General features: G+C 41.9%; 1 protein-coding gene across 1 annotated transcript; it reads right to left on the bottom strand.

The window, feature by feature from the left end:
- Positions 1-1,757: 1,757 nt before the first annotated feature.
- Positions 1,758-22,533, bottom strand: cgna (cingulin a). The gene is made up of 20 exons (XM_080470769.1): positions 22,410-22,533; positions 15,976-16,852; positions 15,763-15,857; positions 15,604-15,673; positions 14,823-14,924; positions 13,931-14,052; positions 13,657-13,768; positions 12,928-13,140; positions 11,323-11,471; positions 9,978-10,098; positions 9,670-9,882; positions 8,863-9,084; positions 8,515-8,763; positions 8,198-8,368; positions 7,810-7,971; positions 6,329-6,502; positions 5,987-6,105; positions 5,540-5,648; positions 5,276-5,439; positions 1,758-3,672 (listed from the first exon to the last, which is right to left on the bottom strand). The coding sequence occupies exons 2-20, from the start codon at positions 16,849-16,851 to the stop codon at positions 3,537-3,539; spliced, it is 3,579 nt and encodes a 1,192-aa protein (XP_080326895.1). The 5' UTR covers position 16,852; positions 22,410-22,533; the 3' UTR covers positions 1,758-3,536.
- Positions 22,534-22,655: the final 122 nt, after the last annotated feature.

Below are 22,655 nucleotides of genomic sequence, written 5' to 3'. Positions count from 1 at the left end.
CCAGCCACTTCCGTACTTTGACTTATCCGAGTGAAACATTTGCCAACTGCCTCCTGCAGGTCTCACGTCCAACGAAGTCGCTTCACTTCCTGAGAAATTCACCAACACACGCCAGTAAACATCTTTATTGCGGGTCGGATAAGGTGAAAGATACGAGATCTCTGTGTACACCGAACTCAACCTGTGGATCGATCCACTCAGAGCAGATGCTGTGGTGTGCAGCAGACAACGTTCATGTACAATTTGTGCAATAAATAAAACTTCATTCTCATTAAATGTGTTCAATTCTTCACAATTTCACCGCAAGCCTTTGTCCTGAGGGGCTCAGCGTGGTTCAGAGGCTTTCTGCATAGCTTGGTAACGACTCATTGTTACAGTCAGGTGCACTGAAGTCTGGAGACAATTCAATCATGCAGGTCCTGCTGCGTCTAACTCATCACAGGCAACCTGATTCGTGTTGATTTTCAAAATCATTTAGACCCACGAAGCTCAGCTTTTCTCCACGGAGCAACCTTTGTCTCTGAGGAAAACCAAGCTTCCACCTAGTTTTGAATATTTCTTTTTTTTTTTTTTTTAAACCAAAAGACATTTAAAAGGCGAGGGAGCTTCATTCATTCAGCATATTTCAGCATTAATGCATTTAAAGAACTTTACATTAACAGACAGTTGAGACGGGTGAATAAACACAAAGAAAAAAACCTTTAAAACAGCCAGAGGTAAGACAATACAGTGAAACATAAAATAAATGCGTTAGTGATAGACACAGAAAGGTCTTCAATCTAGTTTCAGAGATCTCAGAGTTGTTTCAGTTTATAACAAGATGTCTTGATTGCTTTAATACAGCAGCTCAGCCTCAGGTCAGAATCCACGTTTTTATTAGACCCAATGCCGTCCCAGATTATTCATGGGGCATGCAGAGTCCACATTTGGGAGAAATGGACGGTGGAGCAGGCCAGCCGGTCTCATCACCTCTGTGGGTTCCGGCTTCTGTCAGTCTTCCTCCAGTTAACCACAGACAGGAATTCATTATTGGCTTTGCACCAAGATAATCCCAAATACTAACATTAGTTAACAGGTTTTCCTTTTGGTTGTGTCTTCCTCCTATTCACTGAGTGTCATTTCCACTAAGACCATTTACTTCTCTTTTCACTTTGAGTCAGAATTTTTGTTTTCAGTTTTATTTGTGGAGATTTATTTGGGGGATCTTGCTGCCGTTAGTGTTCTTCCTCCAGAGGTTTGAAAGAAAAGTGGCAAAAAAAAAACCTTACGTTGGTCTTCTGTGTTGCTTGTGAACTAAACTCCCAGTGTGATCAGTTAGTATCTACGATTTACCTTGTCGCTTCTATAGTGAAAAGAAAGGATATCAGTACAATCTATGCAGAGCAGAGAGCAGAGAGCATTTGCACCGTAAGCAGGAAGTAATTTCAAAAGAAAAACATTTGCATTTATAAATTACTCATGAATAATCGAAATCAGACAGTTTCTCAGAATTTCATAATTCAAAGATCAAATTATGACGAATAAAACAAATAAGACCCAAATATTTCAGTTAAATTTTAATAAATACAGAATATGTAAGTTTCCGTGTTTGACCTGCATTGTGGACAAAGAAAATGTTTCAATTGTTCAAATTTCTTTAAATGTACCTTTATAAATCTACATGCTGGTTTTATTTTGAAGGCCTGGTTAAGTAACATTGCAAACATACGGCCTTGTTGAGATATTTTGTTAAACCCAATAATGACAGGACGAAGAGAAACTGTTTAACTTAACATATTTATTGCTGCTAAATTAAAAGGTAATAAAAAACAAACGATTTTCATAAGTACAGTCAGTGCTAAACTTTTCCAGGCAACAACTGTAGTATGCACAAGTTCATCCGCTCGATACATCAAACAAATCATATTCAGTACCATTTATCAGTTTGACTGAAAATACTCCAAAAAAAAAAAAAAAAAAAAAAGTATCAACTTCATTTATAACTTAAACCGATTGTTCAAACTTTACAAAATCAACTCTGAAAATATCTAAAAATGTTAAGTACACTTAAAACAAATCAAAAGGATAGTAAGTCCATTACAAAGTGTTTTTGTCATTTCAAGGCATTTTAATTAAACGACGTCTTGTGTTTGACTGACTGAACATGAAGGAATGCATAGAGTAAAGTGAGCAGCTTCTACAAATATACTTCAAACTCTTTAGCAAAATAAATTTGGCCTTTTTTTTGCTTTACAACTCCCCTCACAATACATGTTTTAATATATTTTATATACTGGCTGTAATTTCATGCCCTCACTTATAATTCACCTATCTAATGGTGCGCTGGACTTCTGCTTATGGTCAGTTGAACTAAACATTTTAACACCAACATGAGGTTTCTAACTAATTTGTACAATTTAATGTTTGTTTATAAGCAGTTTGATCCATCAGTGCTGTTTATTCTGTGGCAACCAAGATGTGGACGGATTAGGGAAATATACGTACTCAGAGTTCATTGAGAGGGAGTAAATCTGCAGTGCTTCAACGTTTGTGTTTGTGAATTAACTTTAGAACAGTGTGAAACAAATGTTTGTGATTTTGTAAGTCATAGCATTAAAGGGTTCTGGTGTAGTAGTGTTAAGTGTGTGAGGCAAAGTGAGTTGACATTTCTGTGATATTTGTGAGGCCGGGCTTAGATTTGTGCACGTACAGATCCAGATTTGCACACATGCATTTAAAATTGTGTAATCCAACTTGTGGCTAAAGTATGTTTGGTACAGGTGTGAGAGTGTGTGTGTGAGAGTGAGTGAGTGAGACCTGAAGTGAAGACAAAAACATTTACTTGGACTTTTAAGAACATTTTGTTGCTCTCAGGGATTCGTCTATAAGTGCAGGTGTAGGTGCTGTATACCCTCAGTTTAGACTGGCAGGCTCAGTTTTATCATGCCACGTCCTGTCCAGTTCCTGCAGCACTGCCTTAACACAAAATAATATTTGAAACTACTCATTGCTTTATGAAGGGTTTGTAGCCAAGGGGGCATAGAAGTACATTTACCTCAGTGTTCATCGCTGTAATGTATTTTCAAGAGATGCCTCAGACTGTCCGAAATAGAGTGAATTCAAATGGTTAAGATGAGAAATCGAACTACCAACCGTGGGACTGGAAGATACCCTATCCAGCCTGACAAGCTTAAGCCCGTCAGGGTACACAAAGGGCAAAATACCCAGGATCACAAGGGAATGTCTGGAAATGTGGTCTGTACTCTGCATTGCAGAAAACATCTGTACATATTGTGGACTGGAGGAAATTCCCTGAAATGGCGAGGATGTTTCTGCTTCCTTTCATTCACTCTGGTGTGACATATTTTAAAGGGTAACAGGAGAGTGATTTTTCCAGACACCTCCCAGCTCATTGTGCTTTTCCCTCATTGTCAGTAAGTGCATATCATTCTGCCTTTTGGCTTCTTTCCCAGATTACAAAGGAACTAATCTACACCTTTTCTGTACCGTGGCAGTGTTGTGTTTCCCCACCATCGTCCGGCTCCTGAAGCGCCGCTTTAACACGAGCTGGTCTGGAGGTTGCTCTCGGTGAGGAAGGAGGTGATGGTGGAGGAGTCGAACAGGCTGTCGTCGTCATCTGAACTCAGTGCCGATGAATCCAAGGCAGGCCGCATCGCTGCCTGAGTTTTCCTCCTGAGAGACACGGGGATCGTTACGCTCTGTCTGTTATCAGTGTGACAGTATTTATAGTCACTGAATCAACAATAGCTTCTTGAATTTTAATGCTAAACATGTAAACTTTAGCTGGTGCAGTGAGTAAGTGGTGTAAACATGTTTATCACATGGACAACTAAACTATATAGTGGCCTAGAATATCAGTGGATCAATCCCATAATGCATTGTGTCATTCCCACACGAGACTACATCCAGCTTTACCTGGAAACCCGCCAGCATTGAAGGTTGATTTGTTACAGAGTCGAATCGAGCTTGTTGCATTTTCTTTTGTGCAACACTGAGCAAACATTTTCCTTTATGTATGATGAGGAAGCAATGAGCATGTGAAGCAACGCAGTGACCTCAAATGAGCTGGGAGAGTGGGAGGCGACCCAACGTGCCATTTACATGGAGTCCGGGTGGATCATGAACAGGGTCAGCGACAGACGTGTCATTTAGTGGTTCAGAACTCCCGCTATTACAGGACTTAAAGGACCAGAGCAGTGGTGGGTGAAACGTGTGAGGCAGAGCAGAGAGTTTCCAGTCAGACCTCAACAGGAGGAGAAACACGAAGGACAGAGGGAAACCTTTTCTCATCAGGCTGCAACAAGGTTTAAACTCATCCTCCTCTTCCTCCCACACAATGAGCGCCTGGGCCTGAGCGAGTTAGATAACTAGCCGAGTTCAGATGTGCCTCTGGTATTTCAACCAAACTGTTTTAGTCATGATACGATTACTGTTGTTTTAATCTTGTAATACTGACTCTGAACTCAAATATGATTTAATGTATTTCAAGAGAAACAACTTTTTTACGATTGAGTTTACCAACTATGTGCAATTGAGCTTTTATTAGAGCCATTTTATTCCTTTTCTGTCTCATGATTTGGTCTCATTTCATTAAAAATGTACTTTATTTTAAACAATGAATCGAAGTTAGACTGCATCATAAACTTGTTTTACTTTCACTGTTAAGTTCCTATTTTTAAAAAAGTGTTCCATTCTTTTATTTGTTTTGTTTTTGACAAAAGGTTCATGTTTGTTGATGACAAATAAAGATGCCTCACCACCTCAGGTGCTTAAAACAAACCTGAACTTTTACAGTCAAGTCTCAAAATCCTGGAACCAGTAGTCGTAGCACTCCCTCTGCTGGTCACACTATGAAATGACCTGCATTTCCTTGGTGCCAGTTGGAGCATGTTTGTGATTTAATTTCCCCTGTGGTGCATGAGTAATGTACCGTTTCAGGTTAATGAAATACCCTTTTCACACGTGGGTGATTGCTGGTTGGTTTTACACACATCAGACTGCGAAATACTGCACCTCAGGGGGCTCGTGTGAATGTCTACCAGGTGTCTGAATCCGTGTCACAGCTGAAGAATGTGGGCTTGCTCATCAGGGCATCATTTACAGGCACATTAATTCCCTCTCCGACATAAGGAGGAGATGTCGTGTCTCTCTCTTACTCACACATACACATGAATGCCGCTGTGATCGTCTGGCTGACAGGAAGTGTCTTACATAATGGTTACAGAAGGTTCACGGTAAGTAACAAACTGGATGAGAATCAAAAACAAAAACTTACTTGAGCTCAGTTTCTAGAGCGGTTACTCGGGTCTGCAAGGCGTCCTTGAGCTCCATCTGCTCCTCCATGTCTCTCTGGGCCTTTCTCCTCAGTCCATCTATTCTTTCTAGCTCGGTTTCACTTTCATCCACCTGCCTCTTCAGAGCCTTCACTTTCAGAGTAAGCTGCAACACAAGGTTCGAGGTGGGGTTTTCAGTTTATTCCCACATCTTGAAGGACAAATTTAACACAACATTTTCCATGTAACACCGTCAATGTTTATACCTGGTCTTTGTGTTCAATGTGTGATTGTCTCTCTTCGTCCAGTGTCATACTGAGCTCTTTGAGTTTCCTCTCCAAACGGCGCTGAGACGCCAACATGGACGTCTTTTCTCTTTAAAAACAAAAACAAAAACAAAAGGCATGTTTCCTCTGTAGATGGAGGTATGGTTTTGTTTTTACCCTGATGTGTTTATAGTGTGTGAAATTAACAGGAAGCAATGTCGCACACAGGATGGATGACAAGTAAAAGCTTCTATTTAAATTAGAAATGAGCAATTCTTTTATTAACAAATCGAAAATATATGGAAGTTTCACCATTTTGATAAATAATAAAAATGTAACTTTAAACTCCAAATGATCCTTATCATAAAAACACTACACAAGTATTTATATACAGTGTTTGTGAAGATTTACTACAGTGCTGCATGTTTCCTGTTGTGTCATCTGTACCTATCCTCGTTGAGCAGACGCTCTTCCAGTTCCTGGATCTTGTTTTCCAGCTGGGAGACTCCTGCTGAGGAGCGGGAATGGCCTTCCATGTCCGCCACACGACTCCTGAGCTCCTTCAGCTATGGCGACAGACACGAACAAATAGTAGCTCAACAAAAACATAAAGCGTACTCGAGGGTGGAGGGTCAGCAGCGCAAACACACTGGATTTTTCACCTGCGGGCTGCATTTTGCATTCGAGTGAGGACACAGCGGTGACGTGCGAGCGGGGAAGTGAATTCTGGCAGAGTGAAGAGTTCAGCTGCTGCCGGTAAAAACGCAAATGTGATGCACAAGGACATACGTGTCTCTCCATGGCGTTCTTATCCAGCTCCAGGTCCTGTTTGGAGGATCTCTCCTGCATGAGTTCAGAGCGCAGCTGATCGATCTGGTCTCTGCTCCTGGTCACTCGGTCCGTCATCATCTCCACGCTGTTTTTCTCCTCCTCTAATTCCAACTCCAGACGCTTCAGCTTGTCCTGTCAGGACGAAGAAAAGGATAAGTTGTTGCACAAAAATAGCTCAATGAGATTTTCGGGGAAAGAACAATACAAACATGTTCACAAGCTCAACACACATTTCTACTGAGATTCAAGCAATAGTACATTTGTATAATAGTACTGTAGGTGGTGGTGGCATAAAATAAATATCAGAAGTCATTGTATAAAATACTGTACATCATGTCCACAGCTATTGTACTATTGTGACCAAGTCAGGTTCTGGAACAGCTCTTGGACAAAAGATAAAGATTTTTCAGTTAAAGGTTTGCAGCTTGGATGGTTCCAGGAGATCTAATGTGTTTCACCTTTCAGGATGTTGCTGGTCCTGCAGTGATTTAGAGATGTGTTGGCTGAGAAAAACCATAACATTCTGGGATATTTGATAACCCCCCCCCCCCGTTTGCTTCTGTCCAGATTGCTGATTCATATGCTAAGAAACTCATTGGAGCAATGATAGAAGGACAAGCGGGCAAAGTTTTCCTGAGCATTCTCAAAGTAGAGCTGCATTTCTTGTTCGTTTGTTTTTTTTAACACAATGAAATGGTTAAAAAAAACAAAGTAATGAAGAGCTTCAAAGAGAGTAAACCAGATAGAAAATGCAATATACAGGTCATAACTGCATTAATCTTCTGGCCCCACTTTAATAAATAAATAAAGTTGGAGTAGTGAAGGCTGCAGTCCAGAGGCCACACAGTACTGTAGCGTAGTGGGTCGCCAGATCGTTCCCGTTTAAGTCCAGGTTAGTCATGGGGTACTTTCTGTGTGGAGTTTTTCATGTTCTCCTTGTACGCATGCTGGTTTTTCAGGGTACTGAAGTTTGAATTGCAGTTCAAAGACTTTTTTTGGGGGCAAACTGGTGATTCAAACTTGCCCGTAGGTGTAAATGTGAATCAGTAGTCTTGTGATGGACTGTCAACCTGTTCAGGTAGAACACTGCCTGAATGGATGGAGTCTAGAAAAATCGCAGAAGCCTCACACACACACACACACACACACATCTTGCTGTATAGCAGTGATTGTCACTTCCACGCCACCTACAAGTCTAACAAGCCCCCTTGAATATAATTGTGTTGTTCATTATACACTTTTTCTACACTTAAAACATGGCAAAATGTAATGCACACATTTTTTATCTGTTGAATTTTTTTAAAAGAGTGCAAGGCATGTAAAGAAGAATGTTTAGTAATGCGTGCAGAACCGTCGCCAGCGGAGAGCCCTGTTGTCATGGTTTCTAATCCCAGATGGTTTATTCTCCCTACCAAGAAGACAACACATGACGATCATACCTCCAGGAGTCGAACCTCCCGAGTTTTCTCATTGTGGCTGTTTTTGTTGGCCTCTATCTCTCCCTCCAGGTGGCGCAGTCGGTTGCTTAGAAGCTCTTTGTCCAGCTGGTGGTTGTCCCTCTCCTCACACGCCAGCAGAAGCTCCTTCTTTTGTCGTGACAACTGGTAACATTTGTCATAATATTAGAAACAGCGCTGCCACACTGAATGTCCATCATGTGTGGTTTTGCATGTGACAGCGCAGAGGCACATAAGAGCAAGCAGCCAAGCATAAATCATGAATATTAGATGCCACAACTATTGAGAACATTCAGGGCAGACATGATTTTCATAAGAGAAACAAACATGTATTCAAAAAAATCTGAGCAAACAGAGTGCAGGTACACACTTCTTCCTCCAGCCGCCTCAGAGTCACATGGCTCCGCTCCAGCTCGGAGTGAGCGTCGACTCCCTGACGTTGCACCTCCTGCATCTCCTTGCGTGCTCTCTCTCTCTGCTCCTCCAGTTGAACCTTGAGAGCTTGCACCTCCTCTCTTGAGGACGCGGTCAGAGATTCATTCTGACAGAGGCAAACGGAACAAAACAAAAAGGATTTTATTTTTCCTGCTATGTGTCCTCCAGTGAGTAGAGAGGACAGTTCAGACAGCACAGACTTTCATTATTTGTATAGTATTAAAAAAAAAAAAAAAGGTCTTTGCTACTTACATCCTTGGTGACTATCTCCATCGCTCTCTCCTGCTGTCGCTTGGCCTCTTCCAGCTGGCTCATGGTCTGCTTGAGGGCGTCCTTGTCTTTGTCTGAACTCTCCAGACGCAGGATGAGTTCCCGTTGCTCCTGGCTCAGTCTGGATGCTTTTCTCTTGGCCTCCTCTAGCTCAGATCTCAGGCCCCTCACCTCAGCGTGGAGAGCAAGCTCTGCCTCTGAGCTCTCAGAAGCATTGGACTGCAGCTGAGCCTGAGCAAACCACAAAGGACGCCCCATTTTACTGTAACGTCCTGTGCTCACAGAGTATCTAATGCACAGGTAGTGTTGCACGTGAGGCCGCGATCTTACCTCTAATCTTGAGAGTTTTTCTTTGAGACGCACGTTGGCCTCCATCTGCTCCTGCTCGGCCTCTTTGTGCGAGTCAACGTCCATCTGAGCCCTGCTGAGACGCATTTTACAAGAGTCCAGTTCATCTTGAGTCAAGGACAGCTTCTCCTTGAGCTGAGTAGCTTCACTCTGTGCGTCTTCAACCTTCTGCTCCAGCTCCGAGACGGCGGCCGGGTCTGGCAGCTTCACAGGGGAGGACGAAGGAAGGATGAAATCAAGAGGAAACATAAATTGAACGTAAATTCTAACCTCGTAAAACAAACTCTGCATACCGAGTCAGGATGTTGTGAGAATACTTGAGATAGTCATAACGTACATATCTACTCTTATAATTATGGACTGAGCTCCTTACCTTCTTTCCATATGTGAATGTTTTTCCTCTCAATCTTGTCCTGTTTTTTTTTTTTTTGTCTTGCCATGTCTCACCAATACTAGGACCCTGAGGGGTTAGTTTGTCTGTATGGTGTACCATTTGCCTTGTTGTTGTCTTTATTATTTGTGTTGTGATTGAAATTTTTTTATAAAAATTAAAATGAGAAAAAAAAAAGAAATCTACTCTTTTCAAAAACGACCAGAAATTAGACAACTTGGTCCTTTCAACCATATATTAATCACTGCCATGGCTCCTAGAATTTCTCATTCTGGCAGTCAAATCACAGACAGGATTCTCAATGCTCTCAAAAATACAGTGATATTGAAGAACTCATGAGGTAATAAAAGTATCATTTTACGAACTCTCACAACTTTATACTGTGAGATGAGACCAACCTGTTTGTTTTTCTCTTGTGCTTTGGCGTAATCATCCTTGGCCCGCTGTAACTGGTCCTTCAGCCTGCCAATTTCATACTTCAGTTCAGCTTCCTGTTCCTGGTGAGCTTTCTTTATCGAGATGACCTCCATGACCTTCTTGTCAAACTCCGTCATCTGCTTGTCCACCTCAGACTTGGTCTTCTTCAGCTCAGCTTTGCATCGCTGCAGCTCCTGAACAGAAATGCAGCAACATGCTGCTTTTAGTGATCCGTTTTTATGAGACTGTTTTTTGTAACACGCAAGAGTTTGGTGGGAATTTACTGCACCTGGGTGAGAGTTTGTGTCTGACCGGGGTCCGGCATCTGTTGTTTCATAGTGCTCACTTTGTCTTTAACCTCCTTTAGTTCTTCTTCAAATTCCTCTTTCTCCAGGCGGGTTTGCAAGAGTCTGAGACAGGCACAGACATTCACAAGTAACACATCAGAGTAAATATAATTCCTTGAGGTTTTGTTTTTGGATTATTTGACCAACATCAGCTGATTTTCAACGTGACTCACAACAAATGAGCTTAATTAGCTTAAGTATACATAATGACAATGTGAGTGATTACTTCATCTTGAGGACATTGAAAGCAACATTGCCTGCTACCGCGATACAACCACATCTATGAGCAGGATGTTCTATTCTAAAACAGACACAAATACACTCAGTGGCCACTTTATAAGGTACAACTCGCACAGAACAAAAAAATTCTATTCACATTCTGTCGCAGCTGACGGGATGTGGCAGACATACTTCTCTTAAACTGTTTGATATCTCGAAAATCCAAAGAGACACATGCTTCACCAGTGTGTCAAACACTTTTCAGTCAGATTGAAGGAGTGCCAGATATTGAAATTTAAGTGCCATTAAAAGGAGGTATTTCCTCATGACACATTTTTGACAATCCCGCGAATCCAGTCAATCTAGTCATAAGAGGCAAATTATCTCAACCAAAAATGAGCATTATGGCAGAGCTGTACTTTATTGTGTTACACTGTACGAGTCCACCTCACAAAGTGATCCATGAGTACAAGACCATTCACAACTACTACTCGCATCATTATGTCTTCTGCTCACATACAGTGTGCACAATATCTGAATCCACTGCATGAACACAATAAAGAATCTAAAATAATGATTTCCCGAAGGTACACAACCTGACAATATTGCTGTAGTGCTTCATCAAATTGTTTTCCCTCTTTCAAAAACTGACTCAATGAAGGATTGTTTCATATTTGAACTTGGATCATGCCCACATTTTGGTGGAAGCCCACTTTGAGCCAGTCATGAGTGTGGGTATTTGGTTGTGACGGTGTGAATGGCCTTGACATTACATTGAGACATTTGTTAGCACAGTTAGCTAAACCTACAACTCTGGACATCTTAAAACAAACACTGTTCAATTATCGACTCTCACTGTGTTTCAGGGTGTCTGCAAGTCTCTCTGACAGAGAGAGAGAGAGAGAGTGGGAAACATTGGCCATGTAAAATGAAGAAGGGGGGTGGGGGGGAAACAGAAACACATTAGTAGTTGGTGCAAAGACAAAAACAAAATGCAGACAGAGACGAGGTGCATATCACAAGTCGGGTGAATAGTGATAACGTTTGTAACACAGTTGAAACGCTCACTCTTGTTTAGCTGTTCGAAGCTCATCTCTGGTGTTATGAAACTGCTCCATCCAGTGACTGCTCTCATCCCTGCAGTCCTCCAGCTGCTGCTGCAGAGAACGGACCGAGGCGTTCACACGCTGCCGCTCTGCCTCGATGCCTTCCTGAGACTTCAGGAGGAAACACAAAAAGTTAAATCAGGTTTAGGATCTACTACTATTACACTGCTCCAAGAGCAAACACTAAATTCATTATACATTTCTTTCTTTGTAGTATCGAAGAAAAATGTGTGGACTGGCTGCTATGATAGAGTTCAATGGCTGTGTGCAGCTTCTCCTGTATTTCTGTTCACAGGCTCTCTGGGGACTTTAAAAGTCTCCTAATTTGAACATGCACAAAAATTGGTTACGGTAAAGTTGTTTCAGAAATAAATTAGATGAAATAGATTTGACAAACCTGAAACTTAATGTACATTTTTCAAAGAAAATAAACATTTGCTGGAAGGAAAATCTCAAATTTGTTCACTTTTATTCCATTTTAATCTTGTTCTTTAGTTGTGACAATTTAAGTCACGTAAAAAAATACATATCACAGTGTGTGCTACTACTCAATATTCTCCAATTAATTGACTGAATGCAACACAAGTTAAACAGATGTTTTCTGGCTGTTGTGCATCTTTTCTAAATCAACATGTTTGGTGAAGGCATTTCTTATTAATGATTAATTCTAGGCTCTATGACACGGGGAACTAAAGTTAATTTAACATGCATCCAAAGACTTCTCAGGATGAAAAGTAACAGATGAAGACTGGCTTAACTAATCACTGAGTCACACGCCGCGTCAGTGACGTGAGCCGATACACAGTTTGTGTGGAGGAACAGTGCAGCTCAGGATAGTCATCTTAAAAAAAGCTTGTAAAACTGCCCTGCGCACTGGCCTGAGCCCTGTGTTTGTTAGTGAGATGTTATCGGCAGCTCGCAGATATGAAGCTGTGAAAGTCAAATATGTGGACCGGACCTGCTTTATCTGACATCTGGCACAGTTAACAATGTATATCTGGTTAAAGACACACCTCGAAAGTACACAAGATGTTTTCTTTACATGTAGTGCATTTCTGTACTTCTACTTGCTTAATAGTTTTGCATGAGTAATTTGTTCAATTTATAATTATAATCAATAGTTAGGCAGCGTGAACAGAACCTTCTGCCTGAGAGAAACAACACAAGTTTGTCTCACTATTTCGCCAAAGATAAAAGGGAAATTCTTTCAAGCAGCAGTATTATTTATCTGAAGTATCTGTACCATATGAAGTGAACTGTAGTAAATCGATTGTGGGCTTGAATGAAATCAGATTGGAGGATCAGTGTCAACAACGAGGGACCAGTTTCATGAATTATGCAACACAGAAGCTTGGGGTTATTTTCTCTCCTGTTAATTTAAGAGGTTGCAAGTCATTGTGCAGGAATTATACATTTTTGTTTGAATCAAGCAGCCATTGAACACTTTAGTGGAATTGGCTTTTTTCCTAAAATGTCCTGAGCCTCTTTCTCCACTTTGACATGAAATTGTCTTTAGGTTAAGCCAAAGATTTCTGAAGATCGGCGTGCTCCTCAGAGCGATGCACACCTGAGAGACTTGCTCCATGCTGCTGCGGAGCTTCTCCATGTCGGTGCTGTACTGCTCTCGCAGCACCTCAATCTCTTTGTCGTGGGTCGCCACCTCGTCCTTCAGAGCACCTTTCAAAGCTGTAAGCTCCCTCTCTCTTTGTCTCAGTGTCTCCTCCAGCTTCTGTTTCAGCTGGCATACCTCCATCAGCTGCGTTTGATAAGACATCAGGTCCTGCAGACACAGTGAATACATCAGTATTTCCTAGTATCATGCCTCACATCCTCTTGTTCCACTTCATTATGACCCAAACTGAGGGTTTGTTATGAGTGTGCTTGCTATTACATTACTTGTGGTTTCATTATTCATTTTCTCTCCAATCTTATTTTCTTACTATTTTACCAAATGATTAAACATTTGATTGTATTTCACTTAAGTAATTTACTTGTATGATCAAACTTTTGTCATTCATTTTAATAGTTTAAATAAAATATGAACTGTACATCATTTATTACTACACCTAGACATATAGTAAATATATTTTTAAGGCTTTGTCTATGTACACTTATACGAGCAGTAGAAGTGCATGTTTGAATATGTTTGTTTTTTTAATATTGTTAAGCATTTGAATTAAATTCACTGAATAAAGCTTAACCGATTTCTTTTGCAAGAATTCGATATAATTTTATATTCTAAAATTTAATCCTGATGTAAATCATCTTTGTGGATGTGTTTGTGTGACTGTAGTACCGTCTTGCTGCCGTTTTCTCTTCGGAGTTCATCTTGAAGCTCAGCCAGCTGGTCCTCCATCCCTCTCACCCGAGTCTCTGCGTTCTCCCGATCCATGCGCAGCTGAGTCAGCCTGCGAGGAGAACCGGACAAACACACAAATGAGAGACTGAATCAAAAAGACTGACTAATTGTGCATGTTGTCAATACATGACAGTAGCTGCTTGTTTTTGGACAATGGTGCCATGCCCCTGGCTGCTTCCTTGTGTGTGTATGTTTGCCATGGTGTCCTCACTCTGATTGTGTGTCGCTCAATTCTTTTTTCTCCCGATCCAACATCTCCTGGAGTTGCAGATTCTCATCCAGACAAGACTCGAGCTCAGCTTTCAGAGCGGGATCAGAATTGCTCGCCGAGTCCTATACACAAGTGGACATGATGAATTAATGAGTGCCGTGAAACTTTAGACGTCAAGTGGCTCTGGTGGCAGAAACAAAGGGCTTTTAGAAAATGTTGAAGCAGACCTCACATTTGCCTGCAGATCAATATGCACAGGGGATAAAGCTCTTTAAAGCTATTAGAGATTAAGACCTGCCCGGCTTCCTTAAGCCAACATATAATGAGTCCTTATTGGAGTTAGATTATTGTGCATGTGTGCACCTCTGACCAGGCCCCAGGGCTTTGAGGATTAATCCGAGGATTAATCAGGAGCACACTCCAATGGACCCCTCAGCCCTCCTGGTTAGATTAGTTAAAAAGGCCGAAAAACTCCTTAGAACAGTTTCCTGCTCTCAACCAATGGAACAGGTTAGTGGACTTATTCTCATCAGTAGTAGCATCATGTTGCTCTCACATTGAACAGATTTGAACAAGTGTTTACATGCAGCACTGGAGGGGATCCATGTAATTAACTCAGATAATTCAGCAGGTTTCTGTTTACATGTCAAAATCAGCAAGTTTTAATTAGCCAGCTGAATGTATATGAAGAGAAACATCAAAATAAGGTAACCAGACAAAACTAATTCACACCACCAACACACAACAACGGGCAATGTAAAGGGACACTTTTACCACATTTAGTTGAGGCAATGAAAAAAAAAGAAAGAAAGAAAAAGGAAACAAGTATTTGCTTATGACTGGAGGTCATAGGATACCTCTGAGTGCTCACATCTTTCTCTGCTCTACTTACTCTCCTTTCTTCGTGAAGGGCAGTCTGTAGTTTAGAAATCTTTGTCTCAAGCTCTCTCTTTTCCCTGAGCCACTCTTCCCTCGGGCTTTCTCTGGGCTGTGGCTGAAAAAGATGTAAAAGGAGAGGAGGCACACATGTAAACTGTCTTTATCAAACACACAAATACTATTTTTGAAGCATAATTCCTTCATTCAAGAGGGATACAGGAACTTTTTCTACATTGATAGTATCTAATAATTATCAAAAAAAATGTGTTTTTGAGAAAATGTTTCTCACAATTTGGACACAATTATTCACGCATTCGTACATAAAAGTAAAAGCTTTCACAATGTTAGAATTCTGATTTGACTGTTGCGTTAACCAGATGAATTTAATAAGAAGCTTTTAGAAATTTATACGGTCAAAATCTGCTCCTTTTTCCAATATAATGGATATTTTCAGCATCTGGAAGTCAATATTATTGTGTGAATAAACATATTGGGAAGCTCATGTTACAAATATGTGACATATTAATAAATCTTTTATGTGATTGAACGGCTATACTGTGGAAATCCAGGGAGCTACTGCAATGTGTAGTACATGAACCCAAAGCTCGAGTTGTGTACTCTCTCGTAGTTTTATTATTTGAATCTGTAGCTTTTAAAAATAACAGTGAGTTATGGTCAAGATGTCGCATCCTGAAGAAAAAAAAATTAGTTCAGACAGTAAATCAAAAGGTTAAATTACTACATTGCATGTGAATTTATTTATAAAATGAATTAGATTTCTCAAAAGAACAAACCTTCAGGTTCTGGATCTTCTGAAAGATGACTTTTGCTTTGTGCCTGATGGTGACATCACTCTCACTAGTCCTGAGGAGAGAAATGAGATAATCTCAAACCGAAATGAAGCCAATAGCGTGAAGCTTTGAGGGAATTGAGGATGAGGTGGAGATCTGTACCCTTGTCTCAGGATGTTGTATATAGTCTTCATGATCTGCTCTTCGCTGCTCATCTCTGCACTCTGACCCTGGTCCAGCAAAAGGTCAGGGGTCACCTTAAGACATAGATCAGAAAACTACTCTTGCAATGTTGCGTGCTTTGTGGCGTTTGGTGTCGATGTGAAAAGCAGCTGTAATAAACAACGCGAAGAGGAAAGAGGTCTCAATTCGTACCTGTGCCTCGCTCAGATTCGCTGACGGTGGCTCCACTGGAGCCCATTTATTAGTTGAGTATCCAGGAAGTTTGGTGACGGGGCCCTGGCTGCGTCCCAAGCTGCTTTGAGTGGAAGATTGAGACGTAGGATAGGGGTTGGGAGCGATCAGGGGAGATGGAGCTCTGGGTTGGTGTTGTGGAGGAGGGATTCCTCTCTGCTGGCCTCCAGCTTTACCACCATCAAACCTGTTTTTAAGTTTGTTGACGCCAGAGTATGGAGGAGGTTCAGGGTAGGACTGAGTGTCCACCACTGACCCCAGAGATTTGTTGAGCCCCGCCTTGTACGAACCGTCCCACATATTATTTTCTACGCTGATGTCCCTATCACTAACACTCCAGCCCTGCTCCCTGTCGCCCCTCACTCCAATTCCTCCATCCAGATTCCCATAACTACCAGACTTCCCGTCCCCTGGTGGTCTAGACAGCTGGAAATCCTCATCTCCTCCATCCCTGTCCAGCAGTGAGCCATGGGATTGAGCCCGGCGCAGCGCCCCTCCCTGCCCTCCCCGTTCCCCTCCTCCTGCATCTCCCACCTCAGGCCCTCGCTCTGCCTTGTCTCTCCTCCGGGGAAGGCTGCTGTAGCCCGAGTGGTACTGGGTCTTCAGTTGGACTCCGTACGAGTCTCCCTTCTGTCCATCCTTCAGGACCACATATGGCTGACCGGCGATGCCCTGCACCCGGACCGCCACACCATATTTGGAGTTATGGGACTTTGTCTTTGGTTTGGGCTGGGATGCCACAGGCTGCCCACCACCAGCGCCGTGAAGATCATTAATGAAACGGATCTGGACGCCGTGGTCCACTGGGGTCCTCCGACCAGACGATGGTACACTCATACTGGGAGAAAGTGGAGAGATGAAACAAGTTAGCCCGAAAAAGAAAATGTTGCCTGGTTGTATTTTATAAAAGCTATAGCCCATGGACCAAACAAAACCCATCCACCATTGGTTCCTCTCTATTCCGTGGGATGACCCTATTGAAAATACAAAACAACAAAAACTAGGAGAAAATCATGAACGTTCTCATAAACGTATTGTTTCTAAAGTCCTCACCGAGCAGCAAACACTCGCGAGCTTATTGTATGCTAAAGGCTGCAGAATTGGTCTTGCTTGTTATGCTGTTAGTCATAGAAACACTATGACTAACAGCTTTTCAGATTTGCCAAAAAGAGACAAAGTACCTTGTTGCATTCAAGGAGACACTGTGAACTAACAAATGGAGGACAAGGTTTGTGGAAGTTTCACCCTATTTTGTATCATGAACAAGGGAATAATGTTGGAAAATGCCCCCGTTATGGTCTGAAAAACAAATCGGTAATGTGAAGGCTTTTTTCCACATGTACTCTGACATCTTTGCACTTAAAGGAAAACATGTAATTGTTTAAAGATTATGCCATAAGTTTACTGGCACAGCCCACTAAAGATGCATGTGGCACCTGAACTGAAGTCGATTCAACAGCAATGGAATGAAATCGTTGAGGACAAAGGCAGGCAATTTCTTTTTTTTTAAATCTGTGATCTACAATCAAGGGTAGTGAGACTTTATACAAAAGAGTACATGGCTCAGAAAGAGACTATGATGTCCAATAATGTCCCTTACGTGCAAGATAAAACCATCCTGCTATGTAAAATTGCTTAACATGGAACATTTGAACCTTTTTAACTTTAGTTTTAAGTAAAATATAAACACCAGCAAGAGCCTTCATTACAGTGGTGTTGCAGTATTCCCATGTAAATGGAAAAGTCCAGTGGTGCAGCCTTCAAACAAATGCAGAGACACAGATTTACAGGAAGTAACGTGTAGTTTCAGGCCCTTCATTGCTCGTGTGGACTTTGTCCTGAGTGATGTCCATTAGTCATTAACCTGAGAGCACACACCCACATACCACTTTCCCCTTGTGGGGACAAAATAAGCCTTTTCCAAACTTTTGGAAGTTTCCCAGACAGACACCGATGGTAATTCCCTCAACAACTTTGATAACTGAATGCCGACCACCACCGCCGCAGCTTGCCGGACGTCAGTTCTCTTTTCAGTTTGTTTCTTTTGATGAGTGCATGTCCCCTTTCCCAACATTGTGATGACACATGATCAATATATAAATAAATAGCTGAGGCCACTGGCCATTCCATAAAGGGTGAACTAAATTCGAGCTGCAACACCGACTAATTGGTCATGCTTTGGGGTTAGGCCAGTTTATGATCCCGTCATCATGTCATTACAAAGGCACGGGTCATTAAACTCACTCCAAAACTATTACAACACGCCCTCCTGATCGCTCGGCTCTGCACCTTTTGCTTGGTCTCTGCAGCTCTCCGAGGTGAGAGTCGGAAAGTGGGCCGAGAAACAGAGAGGGAGGGTGAGGTGAGAGAACTCCACTTTTCTCCTCTTATCAGTGCTTTTGTGATAAAATACAAAGTCAAGCTGTTCCTGCGAACAACCCTCCCGGACACACAAAGGACTAACTACAAAAGAAGACCTGAAATATTTTCACTTCATTTTGTACGCACACATTCACCCGTATAACTTCCGTACTGATTTATTAAGCTGTATGACACAGCACAGAACCTCATAGCGTCTATAAAAATTGTGATTAACGACAGTCGACAATGTGAGCCAAGAAATACAGTCCATAGGACAGAATGACAATAACCAGATAAAGGGGGTCATATCGTGATGTAGTGGTTTGCACCATCTCATCACAGAGAAAATACGCTTTGTTTGAAGCCAGGATGTGGGAGGCCTTTTTGTGTGGAGTTTGCATGTAGTCCAGTGTCTCCTTCTACAGCTTAAAAAGGTGCGTCTGGGGCAACTGGTGACTCTGAAATTTCCTATAGATGTGAGTGTCTTTCTCCCTGTGATGGACTGGCCGTCTATCCAGGATAGACAAAGCTGGCATAGAAGACTAATGTTAACCAGTAGGATGTTAAAGACCAACCTTCAATTATTAAAGTGGCATCATTCCCCATGACATGTGCTGGTGGTGCATGAGAATTGTCCACAGACCGGCCTACTTGTCGATTTTTCCACCCTTTGGGAGCCACAGAGGAAGCACTGTGTCACGACAGATTTGTGAAGTCGAGCATGAAGCCTGCAGCCCCCTGTCTTTACACCAAGGTCAAGCAAACACAACATGCACTGATGACTGTGGAGAAGATGTGTTACAAACAATATCCACTGATGCAGTGGGACATCTGAACTGCAGTGATCTTTTGAGTCTGAGCCTGGCAGAGGGAGAAACTATATTTTATCCTCTTTGAGTATCGATTCATCTGCGTGTTTTCATCACTTCCATTTTTTATGTGTCACAAAGGAAGAACCCCCCCCAGCTCGCGCTGAGAGGGGTACAGGGGTGACGGGGTGGACTCGTCCCATTGTCCAGCTGATGTGGGGCGGAAAATGAGGGCAGCAATTCTGAAAATGCCAAAACTACCCAACCCCCTGACATTTCTGCCTTGCAACTTTTAAATTTCACCAACAAAACATTCTTTGGAATCTGAAATTTACTTCAATCAGTCCACTGACTAGTGTCATTTACAACACAACCATATTAAAGCACATTACATTTAGGGAATAAAAAAAAGAAATACACAAAAGAAAGAACAAGCAGCTCTCCGTTTGCCCTATTTGGGGCTATTAAAGAAAAATCTCTTGCCGAAATATACTGTGAAAGCAACTTTTTACTAGTGATTTCAAAATGAACCTCATTCACACCTACGCTAATAGCCTTCTTCAATAAAAGACAATAACATGTCTCTTCAGAAAATATGTTCACAGACCTGAATGATCATCTCAATGCATGTAGACTTTTCCTCACTTGATGGAAAACGTAACAAGCTTTAAGTTTTGGACCCGAGTAGAGTGAATTAAGGAAAAGACAAAAGAAAGTAAAATAAAAAACAGAAAATGTATCCTATGTTCTACACCTGATTAATCAATGTCATGTTCAAGTGGGCTGAAGCCCATATCTGGGTAGAAACAATAACCATGCAATAAAGAAACAAATTACAGAACCCACACAGCCACAAGCAGATATGCAGACTGCAAAAAAACAGTTCCTGGCACAAGACCAGCTGAGAATTGAGCCCGTTATAATCTTGCTGTGAGTCCTGAGTGAGGGCTCACTGTAAACTTAAAGATTGTGAATATATAAACAAGAAATATACAGACAAGCCATTATCAGAAGAAAGTACTGAAATACCATGATGTGTAACACAGTAACTACAGAGTATTTGCTCCCAAGGTTGCAAACCCTTCTTGTAGCAGCTACATCAGATCAGGCTTGTTTAGCGCTGCTTTTTCTGGGAGTTTTTGGACACTGTTGACAGTCATGCTTCCCTGCAGTCCTGCTGACGGCCCCGATGCCTCTGGCCTCAAAGTGAATTCTCACACAGTGAAATGAATTACTGCTACTTTTCAGTTTAAGATCCGAGATGGAATGGAAACTAGAATGAATGAGATTTGACAGTGCCAGGATGAAAATGAAACAACAGCAAAGTGTGGAAACATGCAAGACCCTCCTGCTGACTCACCAGAGTCCCCGTGGTTCAGGTTACCACTTTGTCTCTGACCAGGCAGAACAAGCAAGAAAGGCTGGAGGCTGCCAAGATGGCCATTACGATTCAACAATCTGTCAATTAACAGGAAATAACTGGCAACTCCTTTGAAAACCAACATACTGTTTAGATTGTTTTAAAGTTCCATGCATGTATTCTGTGGTTCTCCATAACAAACCAAATGTCTTTGATTCAGCGGTCAGTTGTTCTGGTCCGAGAGCAAATATTGGTAGAGATTTATTTTTACCATAACAACTGAACCCACATCACCCTACTGCCCCACTAATTGATTATTGATTATCTCCATGCCCTGTGATGGAGACTGATCGTGTAGCCTGCCCTTTGAGCTAACTGAAGCCCTGTGCCCCGGAAACTGTTTATTGAATGAAATGACTGAAATCAACAGATTACTTACTGTATAATGGACAGGAAAACCCAAATAACACAATTAAAGGATGGAAGAAACTATCAAATAAGAAAGTGAAAGTGATGGAAAGCGCTCACAAATGATGGTTGGAGTTTTACATGCCGATACTCCAACTTTGAAATGGGGAATATGTCATGAGTAACAAAACAAATGAATGATCACTGGCCTAAATTAATAAATTTTTGTGGAAGTTACAATTATTATGAGCTGATTGACTAATTGTTTTAGAACTAGAAAGCAGACATGTGCACGCTCCAACACCATTATCCGCCCTGTTTTTCCCCATGTGAATCATTAAGTTTTAATTAAGTAAAAATTAAAACACAAGCGCATAAGTAACAGTGGTAAAAGCAGCCTAGTCCTTCTCAGCTCTGAAAGGACACTCAGTGACTCGATCCTCTGTCTCTCCATTACATTCTTGACCTGAACCCAGACCCTCATCTTCTCTGCTGCAGTCAATCTCTCTCTGTGAATCTTGCCACTGGCCCTCTTTCACACTCAAACAATCGGCCATTTATTCCCTCTTTTCAAATCTAAAAAGGAGCTCATTGGCATAACAAAGCCAAACGGCAGTGTTACCAAATAGTATACAAATGAAACCATATTAGGGCCACATAAATACGCCCCTCCCTTTCTCACATTCCTGACACTTGTTTCTCGCCAACTCTTGAGTGTGTCAGAAGGAGGGAGAGGCTGCTCTCAGGGATTTCACCTGTCACTTCTGTACATTTAAAACGAACCTATTTGAGGGAGAAGCACAGCAGTGTGGCTGCACAGGTTGAGCCAGTGAGATACACATATATATATATAAATATAATTACTGATCACTGTATGAGCTTTACCCGTCCTCAAAACTATAATCTCAGGCCTCTTCTTGCCTCCGTCATCAGCTTCATCTGAGCTGTCACACAGGTGAAATCACACTTTCCTATAACAAGACACTTCCCCGTGATTTAAAACTGTTTTGATCGTTTGGATTATGTTGTGACGTCACATTGAAACTTTAACAGCCTGACATTGTTTCTCGGAGCACAGGTGAGCACAGGCGTGTGAATTTCACACTGAAAAGTACCGTTTGTGAATAAATCGTACGTTACGCACAGTCGTGTTTTTACGTCCACCGATAACACTTTCAGTGCGTTTGGCTCGTGAAACAAACAACTGAACTTGTCCTGGAGTATTAGCAGGTAGCACAGGTCTTTTCGTTCTCTCTCTCCAAGTCAACTGACTCACCAGAAAACACACGGCGGTGCACTACAATCCCGTCTGACGTGCAGAAGGACTCGGTGCCACCAAACACCAGAAAAACCGGAACGAAGCGGTGAACTAACTGTCAGCGGAGTCGCCTCCGTCGGACTGTCTGGTTCAACCGTCCGGCTGCGAAAGGTCCGAAACCGAGCGTGAAGTTAGTTACCTCTTCTTCTTCGCAACTTAATCCGCCGCTCCGCTTTAGCCTCTTCGCCTCCCGGGTGCCGACAGTAATTCAAACGCTCTAACAGACGTCCATCAAAGTCCACAGAGCGAGGAGGGTGGAAGAGAAAAAACAACTCCCACGCAAATTAGCGCAGCCACAAGTGTTCATTATGGACTGCAACCTGTTACCTATTGTCAGGGATGGGACTAGTCCCGCCCATCCCAGCCAGATCACCCTCTCTGATTG

Source organism: Lipophrys pholis (genome assembly GCF_963383615.2).
Source record: "Lipophrys pholis genome assembly, chromosome: 9".
Lineage (NCBI taxonomy): Eukaryota > Metazoa > Chordata > Actinopteri > Blenniiformes > Blenniidae > Lipophrys > Lipophrys pholis.
This window is presented reverse-complemented; position numbering and strand designations above follow the sequence as displayed.

Bases quoted from the DNA above. Each gene is read 5' to 3' on its own strand.
- cgna (XM_080470769.1), bottom strand. From the start codon at position 16,851: ATGAGTGTACCATCGTCTGGTCGGAGGACCCCAGTGGACCACGGCGTC. The intron at 7,972-8,197 runs GTGTGTACCTGC...AAATGTTACCAG, and splicing joins TGAGGCGGCTGGAGGAAGAA to TTGTCACGACAAAAGAAGGA. The intron at 6,106-6,328 runs GTATGTCCTTGT...CTGTCGCCATAG, and splicing joins AGAACGCCATGGAGAGACAC to CTGAAGGAGCTCAGGAGTCG.